Source organism: Nuphar pumila, chromosome 12 (assembly GCF_984573655.1).
Source record: "Nuphar pumila chromosome 12, dmNupPumi1.hap1.1, whole genome shotgun sequence".
Lineage (NCBI taxonomy): Eukaryota > Viridiplantae > Streptophyta > Magnoliopsida > Nymphaeales > Nymphaeaceae > Nuphar > Nuphar pumila.
Window position 1 is genome coordinate 105,487,486 of NC_143260.1, and position 19,550 is coordinate 105,507,035.

Below are 19,550 nucleotides of genomic sequence, written 5' to 3' on the forward strand. Positions count from 1 at the left end.
GGGAGCTGTGATCTTCAGACCAACACCCAAGTGACGTAACCACCGAGTCCTCCCTACATCAAAGTGGTATTAGAGCACCAGCATCTCCTCCGTCGTCAACAATATGGTTCAAGAGGCGAGGAGCGATCCAGCGAATGTAAACGAGCAGGAGGATGCCGACAGCGAGAGTCCAATGTTGCGTATGATGGAAATGATGACCAAAATGGAGGAAAACATGTTGAGAATGAACAAAGAAATAGTTGGCATATCAAAACGGTTGGACGAGATTGAAGGTTGACTGGTCACCCTTGAAACACCGGGAGAGAGGCGTGCGTCGTCAGCCCAAACGCAGGTGGCAGATCTGGGTCATCAGCCGATGCACTTTCAGCCAGCCTAATCCAATGGCCCAACTTCGGATCCCCCTCTCTATTCCGATCTGCCTCCTCCGCTCCAGCTGACTCAAGGATCCACCGCAGGTACGCCCCTTCCCTCGGGTGTACCTCTTTCACTGCAGCAGGCCCCTGTGGCTGCACCGTAGGCCGGACCTGCTATGCAGGGCCCCAACTTCATGCTGGGTCCTGCCGAAGGTTCAGGCTCGTGGCTGCGAGCCACTGGGACGGCACCACTGAGTGGGTCGTGCCAGCAGGGTCCCAGCATCACGCTGGGCGTGGCTGCCGACCCAGGTGTGTTGGCCCGACCCGGGAAGGCGATTTTTTTTTATGAACCTGTGCGTGGAAGCAAGAGGGCAGCAAACCACTGGTCGGGTCCGGACCCGAAAGGGTCCAGACCCGAGTTCGCGAATACAGGACCCGGGCCTGGATTTCGGGGACCACTTTTTGGGTCCCCGGGAGCGGGTCCGAGTGTCGATGCCCCTAACCCGACGTACCCAATTGGGTTTGGTTTGCGGGTCGCCACGAACCTGACCCAACCCATTAATTTTGAACCTCAAAATGGACTCCTTACCGACCCAAACCCATATCGGACCCGGATGGAGCTCCAGTTTGGATTTGAGCCGGGTCAGGACCAGACCCATACTCATCTGGATCGTGGATCGAGTTTAAACCAGGCCTTTTATCCCTACAACTCGATCTCCGATCCGACCTATCCAAATCTGGGTCCGACGCGTAGTTTATGATTAGACCCGATCCAGATCCAATCGGGTGATTCATCCCAATATTACACCATCCAATCCCGATACCCTCACCAAACCCAAACCTTTAACCCAATCCCGATCCAAAACCCAATACCAAACCTAATCCACTGCCCCTATCCCAATCCAACCCCTAATTCAGACCCATATTACCCCGCTCCTACCCACCTAGAGCACGAAGCCTGGCAAGCCTATCCACCTTACCTTGGACCTCCTGTCATCCCGGTGTCACAACACCGGCCACAGATGGCTCCCCTCCATGGGCAAGCTAGACCGAGACAGATTCAGCTGGGACCAGCGCGACCTGAGCGCCGACCAACCGTCAGAGTACATCAACACCAGCAGCCAGGCGAGCAGAATCTTGATGATGAAGCAGCGTGGGACGATGACACTTTCTGGAACGAGCATCCTGCAGGAATGATGGAGGTCTGACAATAGAGAGCACCAGAGCGCCCCTCCACGTACAGGGTGAAGCTGGAGCTTCCAGAGTTCGCAGGTCGGTTTGATGCGGAGCAGTTCTTCGACTGGTCCTATGTCGTTCAGTTCTTCTTTGACTATCACGATGTAGCTGAGCACCGTCGTGTCTCCCTAGCCTCCACTCGGTTGAGAGGCCTTGCACAGACATGGTGGGTGGAGCTGCAGAGGTCACGGGAGTGGTAGGGCCTAGAGCGCGTGCGATCGTGGGAAGAGATGCAGAGGTTGATGCAATCTAAATTCGTGTCGTCAGATCACGTCGAGCGAGCCTACAAAGAGTACCTCACCTTGCGTCAGGGCACCCGAACTGTGGCGGAGTACACTGCTGAGTTCCATCGTCTTTCTCTACGAGGGAAGATCGAGGAGATCGCCCGCCAGCAGGTCACATTGTACATTTCTGGTTTCCGTTCTGCCATTTTTGATGACTTTAGTTGCATCACAGTCGAGTCAATAGACCAGGCAAGCAATTATGTCATGAATGTGGAGGAAAAGCTGAAGAGGAGGCAGGAATAGCGGACCACCCGTAGTGACCAGTCTAGTCGACCCAAGTCGAGTTTCCTAACCAGGGGAGTGAGCTCTCCTAGGATGGAGGACTCAAGCAAACCCGACCAATCCGGCTCCGCTTACCACACCAGATACAGAGCCAAGCCCAGTGAGCCTGCCATTCGTTGTTTTAGGTGTCAGGAGTTAGGTCATGTTGCGTCCAAGTGCCCCACCGTGAGCAAAAACACACATTTCGTCGAGTCAGCGTCTGATAGTGAGAGTGAGGGTGAGTCGTTTGTTAAGGGGGATGACGAGAGGGAAGTTGTAGAGTTCGACGGTAATGTCAAAAATTTGTTCTTCATCCGTCATCTGTTGACCGCGCCCCGAGAGTCGGCCCCATCGAAATGGCTGAGGAATAATATTTTTAGAACCCGGTGCAACTGTGAGGGTCACACGTGTGATATTATCATTGATATCAGAGCATGCGAGAATATGGTGTCTGAGAGTGTCGTGACTACCTTGAGCCTGAAAACAGAGAAATTGTCTCAACCCTACAAGATGGCCTGGTTCAAGAAAGGAAACAAGGTTCTTATTACTCAGCGTTGTTTAGTCCGATTTTTCATGGGGGAACATTACCACGATGAGGTGTGGTGTGATGTAGCCCCTGTGCACGCGTGTCACATTCTTCTGGGACGTCCCTGGCAGTTTGATCGCAAGACCATTCACGATGGCCGTAAAAACACGTACTCGTTCATATTCAAGGGCCATAAGATAGTCCTTCTCCCCATCAAGGAGTCTGGGTTTCCCACGATGGATAAGCCTGAGCGAGTTCCCCGACTTGCAGGTCTATCCTACCGGTCGTTCTTGGACCATTGTCGAGAGGATGGTTATTGTTATGCCCTTGTGGCTAAGCCGTCGACTAGTACGCCCTTGCCCGTTCCTGCGGACGTTGCACCCCTTATTGATGAGTTTCGCGACATTATGCCAGAAGACCTCCCAGATGGCCTTCCTTCCACGCGAGTTGTGCAGCATGCTATTGATTTTGTTCCAGGGTCGAGTCTCCCTAATCTCCCCGCGTATCGCATGAACCCATCCGAGCATGCCGAGTTATTGAAGCAGGTTCAAGAGTTGCTACGGAAGGGCTTTATTCACGAGAGTGTGAGCCCTTGCGCTGTGCCTGCCCTGCTCACTCCTAAGAAAGATAGGTCCATGCGCATGTGTGTCGATAGTTGAGCGATCAATCGCATCACTGTCAAATACCGTTTTTCCATTCTCCGTTTGGACGATATGTTTGATATGTTGTCTGGTGCTTCCATTTTCTCCAAAATAGATTTAAAAAGCGGGTATCACCAGATTCGTATCCGGGAGGGGGATGAGTGAAAGACGACATTCAAGACACATGATGGGTTGTATGAGTGGTTAGTCATGCCCTTTGGGTTATCTAATGCCCCAAGTACTTTCATGAATATGATGACCCAGGTGTTGCGTCTCTGTATAGGAAAGTTTGTCGTTGTGTATTTTGATGATATCTTGATTTATAGATCGTCTTTGTCTGACCATTTGTTTCACCTACGTCAGGTCCTAGAGATTTTAAAGAGCGAAAAGTTGTACGTCAATGCCAAAAAGTGTGAGTTTATGACATCCAGTGTCGTGTTCTTAGGTTTTATTGTGTCAGCTGATGGAATTAAGGCAGATGCCGCAAACGTCCATGCGATCGTAGATTGGCCTACCCCAAAGACTATAAGAGAGATCCGTAGTTTCCATGGGTTAGCCACTTTCTACCGTCATTTCGTGCCAAATTTCAGCACCCTCATGACCCCTATCACGGAGTGCCTTAAGGGTACTAGTTTCCATTGGACACCTGCCGCGGGAAAGGCCTTTACGATCATCAAAGAAAAAATGACTAACGCCCCTATATTAGCCCTTCCTGATTTTAGTGCAATCTTTGAGGTGGAGTGCGATGCCTTTAAAGTGGGAATTGACGTCGTCTTGAGTCAGAACCGCAGACCCATTGCTTTCTTTAGTGAGAAGCTGACTCAGGCCAGGTGCCAGTATTCCACTTATGACGTCGAGTTTTATGCCGTCGTACAAGCCCTTCGCTATTGGAGGCATTATCTCATTTATAAGGAGTTTGTCTTGTACACGGATCATGAGACATTGAAGTATCTGAATAGTCAAAAGAAGTTAAGTACTCGTAATGCCAAGTGGATCAGTTTCTTGCAAGAGTACACCTTTACAATTTGCCATCAATCTAATACTCTGAGCAAGGTAGCTGACGCTCTTAGTAGGAAGAACAACCTTCTGATGACTATGTCAGTGCAGGTCATTGGGTTTGAGCAGTGCAAGGAATTATACACGACGGACCCTGACTTCCAGCAAGCCTGGGAAGGGTGCCTCTCCTCTAATCGCACCACCGACCACCGTTTTAGTATTCATAATAGTTACCTTTTTCGTGCTAACAAATTATGTGTGCCTGATTTCTCTCTTAGGCTTCAGTTAATTTTCGAGTTGCATGAAGGGGGGTTAGCTGGGCATTTTGGACATGATAAGACGTTCGCTCTGTTAGATGAACGATACTTTTGGCCCCAAATGCGCAAAGATGTTGTCAAGTTCGTTCAAAGTTGTCGTGTGTGTCAAGTGTCTAAGGGTCATCGTCAGAATAGCGGTCTGTATACTCTGTTACCCATCCCTGAGCGTCCATGGGAGCATGTGTCCATGGATTTTATCGTGGGTCTTCCCAAAACCCTGCGTCGTTTTGATTCAATTCTAGTCGTTGTTGACTGGTTCTCCAAAATGGCTATTTTTGTCCCGTGTAAGCGGACCACCGATGCCTCATTAGTAGCTTCCTATTACTTCAAGGACGTCTCTCGTTTTCATGGTTTACCCCACACGATCACCTCTGATCGTGACACGCATTTTATGAGTCATTTTTGGAAATCATTATGGGCCTTGTTGAAGACCAAGCTTCAATTCAGTAGTGCATGCCACCCACAGACCGACGACTAAATCGAAGTTGTAAACCGCACCTTAGGGAACCTGTTACGGAGTTTAGTAGGGGAAAATGTCAAAACTTGGGACCTTATATTGCCTCAAGCCGAGTTTGCATATAATAGTTCCATCAACCAATCCACAGGCAAGTCTCCTTTCCAGGTGGTTTATGGTCGGTCACCCACTCATGTAGTTGACTTAGCACCTGTGTCTAATATCCCAGCCCCAGCCCCATATGCATTTGATGCCATTGAATACATGCGTGATATCCACAGACAGGTCCGAGCAAAGCTAGTTGAGAGCTACGAAACCTACAAAGCTTTCGTAGACCAGGGTCGTCGTGATGTTTAATTTCAAGTCGATCAGTTAGTATGGGTTTACCTGCGTCCCGAGCGTTTTCCAGTGGATACCTATGGCAAGTTGAGTCCTAAGAAGTATGATCCTTTCAAGATTCTTCGTCGACTGGGCCCGAATGCCTACCTCCTTGAGTTGCTCGATGATTGGCATATCTCGCCCATCTTCAATGTGTCTGATCTATATGCTTATTGTGGCGACAACAAGTCGTCAAAGCTTACTTCTTCCCAACCAGGGGAGAATGATGCAGGGCAGGACCTGACTGGGTCTGTACCACGTGACCCGGTCTGGGCCCAGGAACCCGATCCACTTCAGATAATGGACGATCGGACCCAGGAGCGAGATCCGATCGCAGGTAAGGTGACCCGATGCAAGGATGTGCTGCGTACCTACTCCAGACGAACGTAAAATCGAATGCCACAGGTCCAGCAGGAGGAGGAGTCGAACCACGTCTCGGGTCCATGATTGGATTCATGATTAGACCCGAGACCCGGGTCCGACTCACATCTTTATAAACCTGTGCCTAGGGTTTTGTGGAGGGGAGATTAATATTGCAGCAACTTTTCTTCTGTTTTGGATTTTCCTTATGTTAACAGTTACATTGGATTAGACTCGTACATTGTAGTTAGTTGTTTTCTTCATTCGTTTGATTTAGTCCATTGTTCATTTGAAAACTCTTGAAATAAAGATTACACGTCATCGTCTTTGGTGGTTTTGTTTTTCATTGACTGGTTCTAAGCATCGCCTGACGTGGGAGCTGTGATCTTCAAACCAACACCCAAGTGACGTAACCGTCGAGTCCTCCCTGCATTAGGCTTGCTTAAGTTCATATAAAGCTTTGTTTAATCGAAGAACCTTTCTTTTGAGAATATTAGTACGAGGTTCCATATATACTTCTTTAACTAGGTTTTCATTGAGGAATGCATTTTTAACATCCATTTGGTATATATGTCATTTCTTTGAAGATACTAGGGCTATCGGGATCCTAACTGTGGTCATTCTAGCAACTAGAGCAAATGTTTCTTCATAATCTTATTCCATATTCTTTCGAATAGCCTTTGACAACTAAACGAGCCTTAAACCTTTTAAGAGTGCCATCACTCTTGGTTTTTACTTTATACACCCACCTATATCTGATAGGCTTTTTTCCGGATGGAAGATCTTGGATAGTCCAAGTATTTGCTTTTTTTAAGCCTCTTAATTTTACTGACATTGCTTCGACCCATTCAGATTGTTCTTTTGTTGTATCATAGTTAGAGGGTTCTATATAGGAATGTATCAATGCAATATAGGCTTGATACTTGGTGAAAAAGACTTGTATGACAATTTTTTCAGGAACTTTAGAGACTCTTGATGACTTTCTAGTGGGTACTTGTTCCTGTTCTTTAATATATTTTTCGAGAGCACAAGGTGTCTCTAAATTACCTCGCCTAGAGTATTGAATGCAATCAGAAGGATTAAGAGCTTCTGAATTTGTCATATCGAGTTGTTCTTCTGAATTCATTGTGATATCATCTTCAACAATTTTTGGAACTAGATCCAATATAAAAGAATATTTATCTATTTTCTTAGAGTTCATGTTTTCCAAAAAACCTTCTTTTTTTAAGAAGGATACATTCCTTGAAACATATAATTTTCTTGTTTTGAGATCAAAGCATCTATAGCCTTTTTGATGACTTGGATATCCTAAAAAAACACATGAAATAGCACGAGAAGATAATTTATCATTTTTGTTTGAAAAAACAAAGCATTTGCACCAAAAAAACTCTTAACCTGGAGTAATGTGGGATTTGTTTAAAAAGTTTTTCAAATAGAGATATATTGTTTAAGGAAGATGATGGCATCATGTTGATAAGATAAACTGCGGTTAACGTGGTTTCGGCCAAAAAAACCTTTGGTACTTGATGTGTGATAAGTAAGGTTCTTGTTGTTTCTATGATGTGCCTATGCTTTCTTTATGCTAACCCGTTTTGTTGAGAGGTATACGAGCATGATTTTTGATGTATAATGCCATGTAAGTATAAGTAATCCTTAAATTCTTTGGACAAAAATTCTCCCCCCGAATCAGTGAAAAAAATTGAAATATCATCTTTGAATTGATTTTTAACTACAACAACAACAACAACTGATTTTTAACTAACTGATGAAATATTTGAAAGTGTGAAAAGACTTCAGATTTGTGTTTAAGAAAATAGATCCAAGTATGTCTTGTGAAATCATCTACGAAAATTACATAATAAATGAAGCCGCCTTTTAAGCTAATAGGTGTGGGGCCCCATACATATGAGTGCATTAATTCTAGTGGTCGAGAAGAGACAAAGGTTATCTCTTGAAATGGTAGTTTTTTCATTTTGCCCAGAATACATTTTTCCCCAATCAGCTTCCCTGACTGGTGATCCTGCACTCGACATTCACGAGAGGAGAAGGAAACATTACATCCATAGTCAGTTAATTGTGAGACAAATAAAATGTTTAAATTGAGTTTAGGAATATATCTAACTTGTGGAATACAAAACCTTTTTGAGTTTTCAAAATTCCCTATTCCTTTAATTTCAAGAGATGTTCCATCAGCAGTAAACACATTTGACCCATTTGAGTTATGACATTTAGATAAAACATTAATATTTGGGGTCATATGAAAAGAAGCACTTGAGTCGAGAAACCAAAGAGATTTACCTGGATTTAAGGTGCTAATAGAAGAAACCACAGCTCCAGTAGAGGAAAACACCCCCTTGAGCAGTGGTTGAAGTACCTCCACTAGTTGTGCTAGAGACATGCTTCCAATAGAAGATTCATTGGATTCTTGTGGAGGTTTGACAGAGGCAACCTTCTTTTCATATGGTTTCTTTAGTCTTGGACAATAAGTTTTTACATGTCCCGACTCACGATAGTAGTAACAAATTACTTTTTTCTTCTCAAAATCATTTCCGTCATTTGTTCTTCCATAGTTTGGACGTTTATAAGTGCGAACATGATTCCCCGGTCTAGATACGGCTAGAACCGAGCCATCATCATTTTTGGCAATTCTACTTTTGAGCCGATTTTCCTCCATGCTCAATTCTTCTATCGTATCTTCAATTGAAGGAACCTTTCCTCGATGAAGAAGCATTGACTTGGTAGCTTCAAAATCCGAACTTAGTCCATTGATAAATTGAAAAAAGTGCTCTGCATTCATTTGATTTTGGCAAATTTCGATGTCTTGTGGACAATGCCACTTTGGTTCGAGAAAAGCCAACTCTTCCAATAACTCGGACAAGCTATTATAGTATTCTCTAATGCTTTTGTCTCCTTGAACCATATTCCGAACTTGATGTTGTAGATTGCACACATGTGCAATGTCTTTAAGAGAATACATTCTCTTAAGATAGTGTCAAGCGTCATTTGCATGTTCAAACTTTGCAAGACTTGAACATTTTTTTATATCCACGCTACTTATGAGCCAAGACATAATCTTGGCGTGTGCTATTCTCCATTCTTTTCACTTTTTCTAGTAAGTGGTAATGACTATAGTCTTTTCTACCTCTGTAAGAGGTATTTCTTTCTCACTTTCGATCTTTGTGAGGATTAGTTTAGGTTTCGAGTCGGTTCCATCTACTAATCTCCACAACCCCTTTTCCCATATGAGGTTCTTAATAATTGAAGCCCATATGACGTAGTTTGAATCATTAAGCTTGATGGGTTTAATAGTGACATTATCATTGTCATCTATTTTACAAGGTTTTAATAAGGAGAAGAAAGAAAAATAATAAGAGTAGAGAAATGAGTTGTACTCTACCACGAATGATAGATACGAACACACCTCCAAGCGTTGCTTGATCACACTTTTAAATATACTTGATGAATAACGTCTCTTCTTCTTCAAAACTTGTGTGGCATGCTTCCCAATGCACCGAGATAAATGACTTGATTACAACCGTAGCTCTGATACCATGAAAGAAGAGGAAACTCACAAATGAAACTTCAAAAAGTTCACAAACGATCTTTCACAATGAACACAATGGTTCATACAACACACTCACAACAACCGAAATACTCAAAAGAGTGCACACACAAAAGAGTGAAAATATTTCTCATTAAAGTGGGATAAAGCCCACACACTAAAGTGTATTTATAAAGGGGTTTTACCCCATATTTATAATGCTCATAATATTGGAGCCAAGAGGGAGTCGTTGGACTCCCAACTACTCTTAATAGAGTCGTTGGGGGTCCAACGACTATAATGGTACAAGTGCCTTTTGACTTGGTCAAAAACACTAAAGTCCAAAACATGTGCTTTTTGACTTGGTCAAAAAGCACTAAAGTCCAAAAGGCTAAAAAGGAGTCCAAAAAGTAAAAAGAAGTAAAAAAAAACAACCTAATCCTAATTACAAACTAACTTGACTATGCAGCTAGAATAACTAACTAAATATATTACAAATGCTTATTATATTTTAACATCATCATCATTAGATTTAATTGCTTATGCTGATGCTGACTGGGGAGGTGATCCTAATCATAGTCACTCAACCACTGGTTTCTATGTGTTTTTAGGTGAATCTCTAATATCGTGGAGGTGAAAGAAGCAGCAGAAGGTTTCTCTTTCTTCCACTGAAGCTGAATATAGAGCCATGACAACCACCACAATAGAAGTAGTTTGGCTCAGACGACTGCTTGCTGATATGGGAGCTGAAGCAACACAAGCCTCACAAATGTGTTGTGACAACAAGAGTGAAATCTACATTGCAAGAAATTGGACTTTCCATGAACGCACCAAACCCATTAAGATGGATTGTCACTATGTCAGAGAGAAGTACTTACATGAAACCATTGATCTGCCATATGTTACGTCAGAATACCAATTAGCAGACTTTTTCACCAAACCTCTCGCGGCTCCCAGATTTCACTTCTTCTTAGACAAACTTTAGCTCCTTGTACCATAAGTTTGAGGGAGAGTGTTAAAATGTAAAATACACATTTATATAATAATAATAATATTATATTATTATTATATAAATTTGTATATATATATTTTTTTCTATTTTTATCTAGTTCAAATTGAACTAGATAATAATGTTTTGGTCAAGTTTCGGTTGGAACTTGACCAAAGCTCTAGCCGTTGAAACTAGTCCAACGGCTAGAATTCTAGCCGTTGGACTAGTTCCAAGGGTTAGAGAGGAGTGCTCCTTATGAGCTCTCCTCCTTTTTGTATAAATAGGGGTGCATCCCCTTATGTAATTTAATGCTCTCTAATGCTTTTTAAGCATTTGTTCTCATAAATAAAGTGTGTTATTTATTTAGTATTTTTCCATCTATACCCTTTTATGGGTCTTGTCTAAAGTATCTTTTAGATGCTTCCTTTTAAGAGATTCAAGTTCATTCGTGGAAGACGACCATTTCATTACATCAATATGAGCCTTCAAATCATCTCACAGCTGATTATGGACACTAGAAAAAAATGTATGTTCAATCTATGGTTCTGTCCTCTTGGATTTTGTGTTTTACCATCCAAATTTAACTTCTTGTCATGCTAGCGTTACAAATTCTCAAATGATTCCATAACGCATAGGTGGTGGGTCGGTGTGTATGGCATTGACAGAACTTCCTTGTTCTGTTTTGTTTTCTTGCAAAAGGATTTTTCTGTTTATAGGTTTTTATTGCTTAGAAGGGATGTTGGACCGGCGACCGTATGCATTTGTTCTTTTCTCTGTGATCTGTCTGTATTTTTGGTTTTTTAAATTTTAACCTTCTAAAAAGTCTTTTAATTGACAGGAACCTCTAGGCGGTGCACATGCTGATCCATCTTGGACCTCACAGCAGATAAAGATAGCAGTAGTTGATGCAATGAATGTGAGTAGTGGTAATACTGTTATTTTGTTGCTTCAGACAGTACATTGATTCATCATGCCATCTTTGTGATGTATACATTTGTGCAGGAGCTCTCGAAAATGGATACAGAAGCATTGCTTAACCATCGGATGCTCAAATTCCGTGCCATTGGTGGTTTTGAGGAAGCAACATCTTTAGATCCTAGGAAGACAGTTAACATGAAGAAGAAAGATGAATCTATCTCCCAGACTAGTGAGGAGCTTATTGCAGATGCTGATATTGAGAATGAGATTCAAAAATTGAAAGAGCAAATTCTGAAATCGAAGCAGTCCTCAGTCCAGTATCCAGGTATGGCCTTCAATGAGATGATTGAGAAATTGAAAAAGGAGGTTGAACAGGAATATTCACAGGCTGTAAGCGCAATGGGCCTGCAAGAAAGGCTTGATATGCTGCGTAAGGAGGTTGTAAAAGCAAGGACTTCCCCTGTGCAACCTCTGGATCCAGTTCTTGAGGAAAAAATCGGTAAAATTAAACAAGAGTTTAGACAGAGATTGGCAGAGGCCCCCAATTTGCAAAGCTTGAATTCCAAGCTCCAGATGTTGAAAGAGTTGACAGATGCCAAAGAGCTCTCAGAGAAGAATAATAAGCTCTTGGTATTGAAGCAGGAAATAAACAAGGGACTAAGACGTGCTTTAGACCAGTCTAATTTAAAGGGAAAACTTGAGTTGCTGAATGAGGAAATGTTGCGTACTGGTGTGACAAAGGTGGAGGATCTGGATGAAGGGCTGAAAGAAAAAATTGTTAAAGTGAAACAGGAAGTTGCTTCAAGTTTGAGTGAGGCTTTGAAGTCCATGCAGCTAAATGTTGAACAAGTGGTACCAAAAGAAGAAGTTTCCCAGGCTGAGGACTACGTTGAAGAGAAAAGGTATGCAGATTTAAAGGATCAAATAGCAGAACTCAATGAACAGATAAACAAGGAGATTGTGGAGGTAATGAACTCATCCAATTTGAAGAGTAAATTTGAAAGCCTGAAGTTGGAGGCTGCCATATCCGGAGTATCATCAAATCCAGAGCTGAAGAGTAAGGTTGAAGAATTGAAGAAAGAAATCAAACAAAGGCTTGAAGAGGCAATGTCAACCTCACAATTGGCAAAAAAGCATGAAATACTAATGCAAGAGGCAATGACTGCTAATAACACTTCAGGGGTTTCTTCAGTGGACGGAGAAGAAAATTCAGATTTTTCTGGAATGGATTACATTAATATGGACGTAAAGCATAACCGAAGTTTAGTTTAGTGTAAGTGTCTCTCCTCCTACTCAAACTTCCACTCTCTTTTTGCCACAGGTGTTCTCTTTTGTTTTAAAAAAACTGCCTTTTCTTGAACAAGGGAAAATGCAAACTTTTTTTGTAAGGGAAAAAGTGAACTGGTTTTTAATCCTTTTGGAATAAGGAAGAGTATTAGTGCTTTCTAGAATAATGAAAATACCGTGATATTTTTGTGTTGGTCTTTTCTGTCCTTTTTTTTGGAGGATATGGCCAAATTACAGCTGCTCTTGGGTAAAATGCAGTTGAAATCATGTCTTGGTTCACGAGAATCCACAACTTTCTTCCATATACCCGAGCCATTTCCAATTCTCACCAGTCAAGGGAAGTTTTTGTTGGCAATCACTGCAAGGGCATTTGTAACGGCAAAAAAAAAATGTTTTGATTCGGGCCGGATCCGGACCCGACCTGGACCCGACCCGGACCACCGCCTCTCGCTGTCTTTTAAGACAGCGAGGCAGGCGGAAGAAGGGTTACGAAACCCTCCTCACCGCCCTTCCACCTCGACCCTCTCATCTCTCTCCCCGACACCCACCGCCTCTCGTCACCCTCGATTCGCCGGAGACCAGCGTCAGCCGATCGCCGTCGGCGACTCTCTCCGCCGCCGCCGCCGACCACCAGGTACGTTCTTCCTCCCCTTCTTCTCCCTCTTTCCGTCTCTCTCTCTCTCATTCCTTCCCCCTCGTTTCTTCGTTACACAGGGAGGGGAGGGTTGAGCCTCCTCCCTGCTTTCGTACGGCAGGCGAGGGGCGGAGCCTCCTCCCTACTTCCGTACGGCAGGGGAGGGGTCGGGCCCCTCTTCCCTGCTCTCTGCTACGGCAGGGGAGGGCTGAGCCTCCTCCCTGCTTTCGTACGACAGGCGAGGGGCGGAGCCTCCTCCCTACTTCCGTACGGCAGGGGAGGGGCCTGGCCCCTCTTCCCTGCTCTCTGCTACGGCAGGGGAGGGGTCGAGCCCCTCCTCCCTGCCTCTTTTTGTTGCGCCAGTAGGGGCCATCGGCCCCTGCCTTTCGTTTGTCAGCAGGGGCATAGGCCCCTGCCTTTCTTTTTGTCAGCAGGGGCCTATGGCCCTTGCCTTTCTTTTTGTCAGCAGGGGCCTATGGCCCCTGCCTTTCTTTTTGTCAGCAGGGGCCAGGCCCCTGCCTTTCTTTTCGCCAGCAGGGGCCATCGGCCCCTGCCTTTCTGTGTGCCAGCAGGGGCCATTGGCCCCTGCCTTTCTGTTTGCTAACAGGGGCCATCGGCCCCTGGCTTTTTGTTTGCTAGCAGGGGCCGATGCCCCCTGCCCCTTTGTGCGCGAGCCGATACCCTTGGTCGACAGGCCCGGGGAATCTTTGGAAGCTACATCGTAATGGGGACAGATCATTACAATTGTTGATCTCCAACGAGGAATTCCTAGTGAGCGTGAGTCATCTGCTCGCATTGACTACATCCCTCTTTGGGCGGCAAGGCTCATTTGGCCTTGCCCCATCCTTTTCTTTTGAGAGTCATTTGGGACTGTTGGCCCCAGCTCTATGTATTGGAGAAGTTGAGTCTTTGCCTTGCTTTTGCTTTTGTCTGGGTTTGCATGTTAATATCGCATATTCGCAGCTACGACGGATCTCACTCGCGCTCCGCGACCCGAGCCGTCAATTGTGTACGTCCGCAGACGTCAGCAAGCTCGTAACCCTCCAAGGTAGGGGAAGATTGTACGAAAGACTTGGATAATTGAATTAAGTTCAATTAAACTAAAAATGATCATTAAATGAATATATATATATATACAAATATATATATATATATATATATTTATACGAGTATGCACTTAACTCAAGGACGCGGTTTCGCGATCCTTGCCCTTTACCTTATGTCAGTCTATACTTGCCATCGTGTATCACGTTGAGATCTCGTGTTGCATTCTTGCTTATGGTTTGTATGTGCCGTCACGCATCGTGGCGAGGTTCAGCGTTGCACTTCTGCTTACCGCCTTTACCTTGTCGTCGCGCTTTGCGCCTAGGCTCTTGTTTTTGTATGTATTATTACTGCTTTGCTATTGCAGATGCCACACAGGTTTTTGCTCTTTGCATATGCCTTAAAGGCATCCTCAGGCATTCACCTCTCTCTCTTGCGACGAGAGTTGAGATAGGAGCTAACGTTACATCCCCGTCTAAGGAGGGGGATATCTTGCAAGGATTTTGACTCCTTGAGTATGCAGTCCTGCAGACGAGTTGGAGGTTCTGTTGAGAAACCTGTATCCCGTCTATCGAGGCCGGTGTCGAGTCATGCGAGGCATGTACATACCCCGATAGCGGATGAGGTTCTAGAAAATCGCAGGCATAATGTTGGCACAAGGTACTGCTATTTCAAAGGATATAGTAAAGTTGATAAACTTTACATCTTTGTGAAACACTCTTGTTGAGGCTTCTTTTGAGGAGCTATACCCCCTTCATCCTAGAGTACTTGTAGTCGTGCACGACACGTCTAGTACTGCGATGATCGGATGAGACGGTCGTGCGACCTCGAACAGTGCAAAATGCACAATGCTGGAATCACATAAATGGCCTCACATTCGCCTTCACAGGCAAGATGCTCAAGTGGTTTAAAGACCACAACATAGAATGGGTCGTTACTTAAGCAACCCCTAACGTACCTATTCGTTTCTAGTGGTCTGTCAAGGGAGAGGACAGAGCGGTACAAACTCCAATGGACAGGTTGTTAACAACCACCCTACGAGCAATGATCCGGCTTCCCCAGTCATTGGAGTTAGGGGAAAGGGGCTACAATAGTTAGCTCAACACTTCTGCAGAAGTTGGATGCATCCGTGGCACTGCCTCCTTTGGGGAATCCTCTCTCGGCTAAAGTCGTCCCTTTGGAGCGGACTCAACTAGCTATTCAGATTATTCAAAATACATAGAATAATAGACGCCCGAACTAGTCTCAGTTGTTTCTACGTTTTGCCTGCGCGTACCCGCAGGCCAGTAATATCGAAACATAAAGTCTGTTCACACTGGTTGTTGAGTAGTGAGACTCACTTGTACTCGCTTGCACTACTGACTCCCTTGCACTCGCTTGCACCACTGACTCGCTTGCACTCGCTTGCACTACTGACTCGCTTGCACTATTGACTCGCTTGCACTACCTATTCGTTTGCACTACTGATTTGCTTGCACTACTTACGCGTTTGCACTATTTACCTGCTTGCATTGCTTACCTGTTTAACTGCATATCTGCTTTAAACTGCGTAACCTACTGAATTAAATGTACATAATTCAGTTTCCTTGTAGTCTCTCTTGTGCACCTACTAGTTTTTTGCGAAACTAACCCATTCTATGGGTACAGGTGATGAATAAGTACTCCACGGGCGATGACAAGATGGCTTCAAGACTTTCTTCTTCCTGCTCTTAGCTCGCGTCCTGATGTTTTTGGGTCTTGTAACGGATTTTCCTTGGGACATCCGAATTTTGTACTTTTGGAACCTTCTTTTAATGAAAGTGTCTTTTTCAAGTAGCATGGGTTGTATGTTTTGGTTCTTCAGCTAACATGCCCAAAGTGGTCAGCTTGCCTTTCTAAAATTAACAAAAGGATGGTCTTCCGCTGATTTCATAAACCAACTCTGTAATAAAGAGATTCTTTTAGTCTCTTGCCTGTTTTCTGAAAGGTTCGAAAGTTTGAAATTTTGGGGCGTTACAGCATTTGCTTCCTTAGATCTGAACCCACTGAATTATCCTAGGGGAAAACCCAGATCCTTTTATTTAGGGCGTCCCTTGAAGTCGGGCTTCCTTGAGATCCTAGTGTGTCATGATTTCGCATGATCTGCTGATCTAGTTCTAGGATCTCCAGTTGTCCTGTGAAATTTGCTACAGGATCTCAGAATATTGGGAATCAATTTCTAGAAGTGTCATTGTCTTGCAAGATACCCAAACTGGCAGTTGACCGCCAATGTCTTTTTGTCGCCTGAGTTTTCCAATCTAAGTTTTTATTATGTTCTGAGCTGTTCATTGTGCATGTTGACCATCTGCTAACTCATGTCAGGTATGTGCTTGTCTTGAGCTTTTAAAGAACTCCTTATGTTCTTATTGAGAAGAAACGTTGACTTACTTTCATGGGTGACCTGTACACTATATGTCATATTCATGCATCTTTATGCGTCAGTCTGTAAAGGCTTCAGTGGCCTAGCTCAGGACTCCAAGAGACTTTTACATTTTCTGGCTTCTACATTCCAGTTTAAGTTATTCATGGACTTGATCGACTCGACTGTTGGTGTCTTATGTCATTGAAGAGCCTGAAGTGGACCCGCTAAATCGAGTACCACCTGTCTTATGTCCATGGTCTTAAACTCGATGACATGCATTTTCTAATTTTTGTTTGTTTACTGCTGACAGCGGACAAAGATGATCTGAGACAACTGTGTCTCAATTCTGTGCTGTGGTTCTGCACTACAATCTCAACCGCTTGTGCTGGATGAATGCAAGGTTACAGGGTATCACTGCTAAGTTATTACCTGAGATATTGTTTTTCTTCCCACCTTTTTTCCTTCAATCTATTTAGAGGGAATTTTGTTTTATCCTTTTCTCTGGAGATCAATTGGTTGGTAGTTATAATTGTATAGTTTTCTTAAGCGTTTGTGAACTCTGAGCTCCAGAAACATCAGAAAAGAAGAATAAGGTTTCCTTTTGCTCTTTTCTTATTTGGTTTGGAGCTCAAATAAGCAAAGTCGCACACACTTTATTCATGGTTTGGATTGTTAGGGCCTGGCTATTCTCATTGATTTCTGTTTTACACTTTTTTGTATCTGTATTTTTTGCTTGGTATCTCATTAGGTTAAAGGCTTCCTTCAGAGAGTGTTATTCTACCAAAATCACTGGTGCATAGTGCAATTCCATGGTGGTTTTAGCTTGAAGCGTGATAATTTGGATAATTTAGTATGCTCATAGTTTTGCTGAACATGGAAGATATCCAAGATACAATCGTGTGGTTGAATCAGCATATGCATAAGGTAGCGTGCTATAAGCTGTATTTTGACTGTGGAATTGTCTCCTGCCAATCACCTTTGTATTGAGGGTAGACTGATGTTGCTCACGGAGTTTTACGCCACTGGTATGGCAACTGTAGGTACGACAGGCTAAGACCAGCACAATCAGGTCTCCGATCTGGGGCACAGTTTCTCTGTGTAACAACAAAAAATCATTTGCATTGAGCGTAGATTGCTGTTGCTCTTGAAGACTTTGCATTGTGTATCTATTTGTCTGTTATTTGCAACTCAAGGAGTGATGTTATAGGAAGGGTACATGATTGAACTCAATTTATGATCTAATTCAGGTGGTGGCAAACTATGCCACAGTGATTACATTTCATCTAACAATGAGTTGATGGTGAGACCTTATCTCAATGTTTTCCCTAGGGTATACTACTATTGATTTAGTTTTATTGGAATTTTTGTCGTGGTTGACCATGGAGATAATCTATTGATTTAGTGTTGTGCTTCCTAGATCAAAACAAGAGAGGGTGTTCAAGCTTGACTCATTTTTTGTTGTTACCCGAGCTGAGCGTGCTTGAGCTCATTGGTAGCTCAAGTTAAAAAGTCAAACTCGAGCTGTTTCATTCACGAATATATATATATATATATATACTCAAAATTAAAAATAATAGATTTGGACTATAAACCCACCGATTGAAGATCAAACTGGCTCATTCACTAAGGCCCTGTTTGGATGACGGTCCAAACCAAGTTTCTTTGAAACCTGGTTTATAAGGTGTTTGGGTGACAAAAATAAGTTAAAAACAACAACAAAAAGAAAAGAAAAAAGAAAAAATGAGTGACAATCTTGCCTTGAAGCTAGTGTCATTTTTTTTTTTACCAGTGGGGCTTGAGCCAATGCCTTTATCTCAACGCCTTCACAACCACCCTGCTGGCCACGCGGTGTCTCCTCCCCCCAACCAGTGTTAAGCTAGTGTCAAACTTCCATAATTGTGGTTTAGACCACAAATGCTTCGAAGGCTTCATTGATCACGTGGTCATGACTGCTCTGTCTGCCCCCACAAGATCACTATTTTGGTGCTACACTCCTTAGCTGGAACATTTTTTTTTTTTTTTGCATTTGCTAGATATTTTTTATGCACCAAACCATCAAGATATGTCATTTTCAATTGCAAAAAAAGTCTACCTAAAAGTCATGGTCAATGTCCTTGTGCAGAGCAGTATAGAGCCATAGATAGGTTGGATCGAATAAACACTTTTTGCCAAATCTACCCATTAAAGGTTCAGATTTGACCAGTTAAGCAACCTTGGGCTTGTGAGATTGCAACAGTGGACTTCTTTGAATTTAGATTAACTGAATTTGGCTTTTGTTTGAATTTGACGCCTTTTAATCAAACAGAAGTCCAATCATAAGATCTTTAAATGGACATAAGATCATCAATTTATATTCAAATCTTCACTATATTCATCTTCAAAAATCTCTTGTCAGATTCAACTAAATCTCTAATAAGCCCATTGAATCCGACTAAATAAATTTGTATCAACGACCAATCTTGTCATATTTTCAACTTATTAGAGAACTAGTTGTGTTTGAATTTGATGCCTTTTAATCAAACAGAAGTCCAATCATAAGATCTATAATTGAACATAAGATCATCTATTCAGATTCAAATCTTCACTATATTCAACTTCAAAACTAATTCCCTAATAAGCCCATTGAATCCGACTAAATAAATTTGTATCAAAGACCCATCATTTACCTCGTATTTCAGAAACCGACCTAATGACATGCAATCCATGGTTATTCATTTTGAATCATTACTTACACAAAATGTCCATTTTAACCTTGCTTTAAGCGTCGGTGATTGTTTACTTGAACCTGTCCAACTAACAGCCAGTTGAGTTTGAGTACCCAAAGTGGGTTATGTCCGTTCAAGAAAATAAATCCCAATTAAACCCAATCCATATAGTTTAAAGGGTGTTTAAAATGCATATTCTTACTAAAAATACATATAAAATACTCAAGTCAGCTGGATCATAATG

The 19,550-nt window shown here is 43.0% G+C and overlaps 1 protein-coding gene across 1 annotated transcript in view; it reads left to right on the forward strand.

The window, feature by feature from the left end:
- Positions 1-17,297, forward strand: part of LOC149821465 (acetyl-coenzyme A carboxylase carboxyl transferase subunit alpha, chloroplastic-like) — a 94,712-nt gene extending 77,415 nt beyond the window's left edge. Inside the window, exons 9-11 of the mRNA XM_089983593.1 lie at positions 11,177-11,254; positions 11,341-12,529; positions 16,912-17,297. Of these exons, the coding sequence (XP_089839719.1) occupies positions 11,177-11,254; positions 11,341-12,528 (1,266 nt within the window). The 3' untranslated portion in view covers position 12,529; positions 16,912-17,297. The remainder of the gene's footprint in view (positions 1-11,176; positions 11,255-11,340; positions 12,530-16,911) is intronic.
- The last annotated feature ends 2,253 nt before the right edge of the window (positions 17,298-19,550 follow it).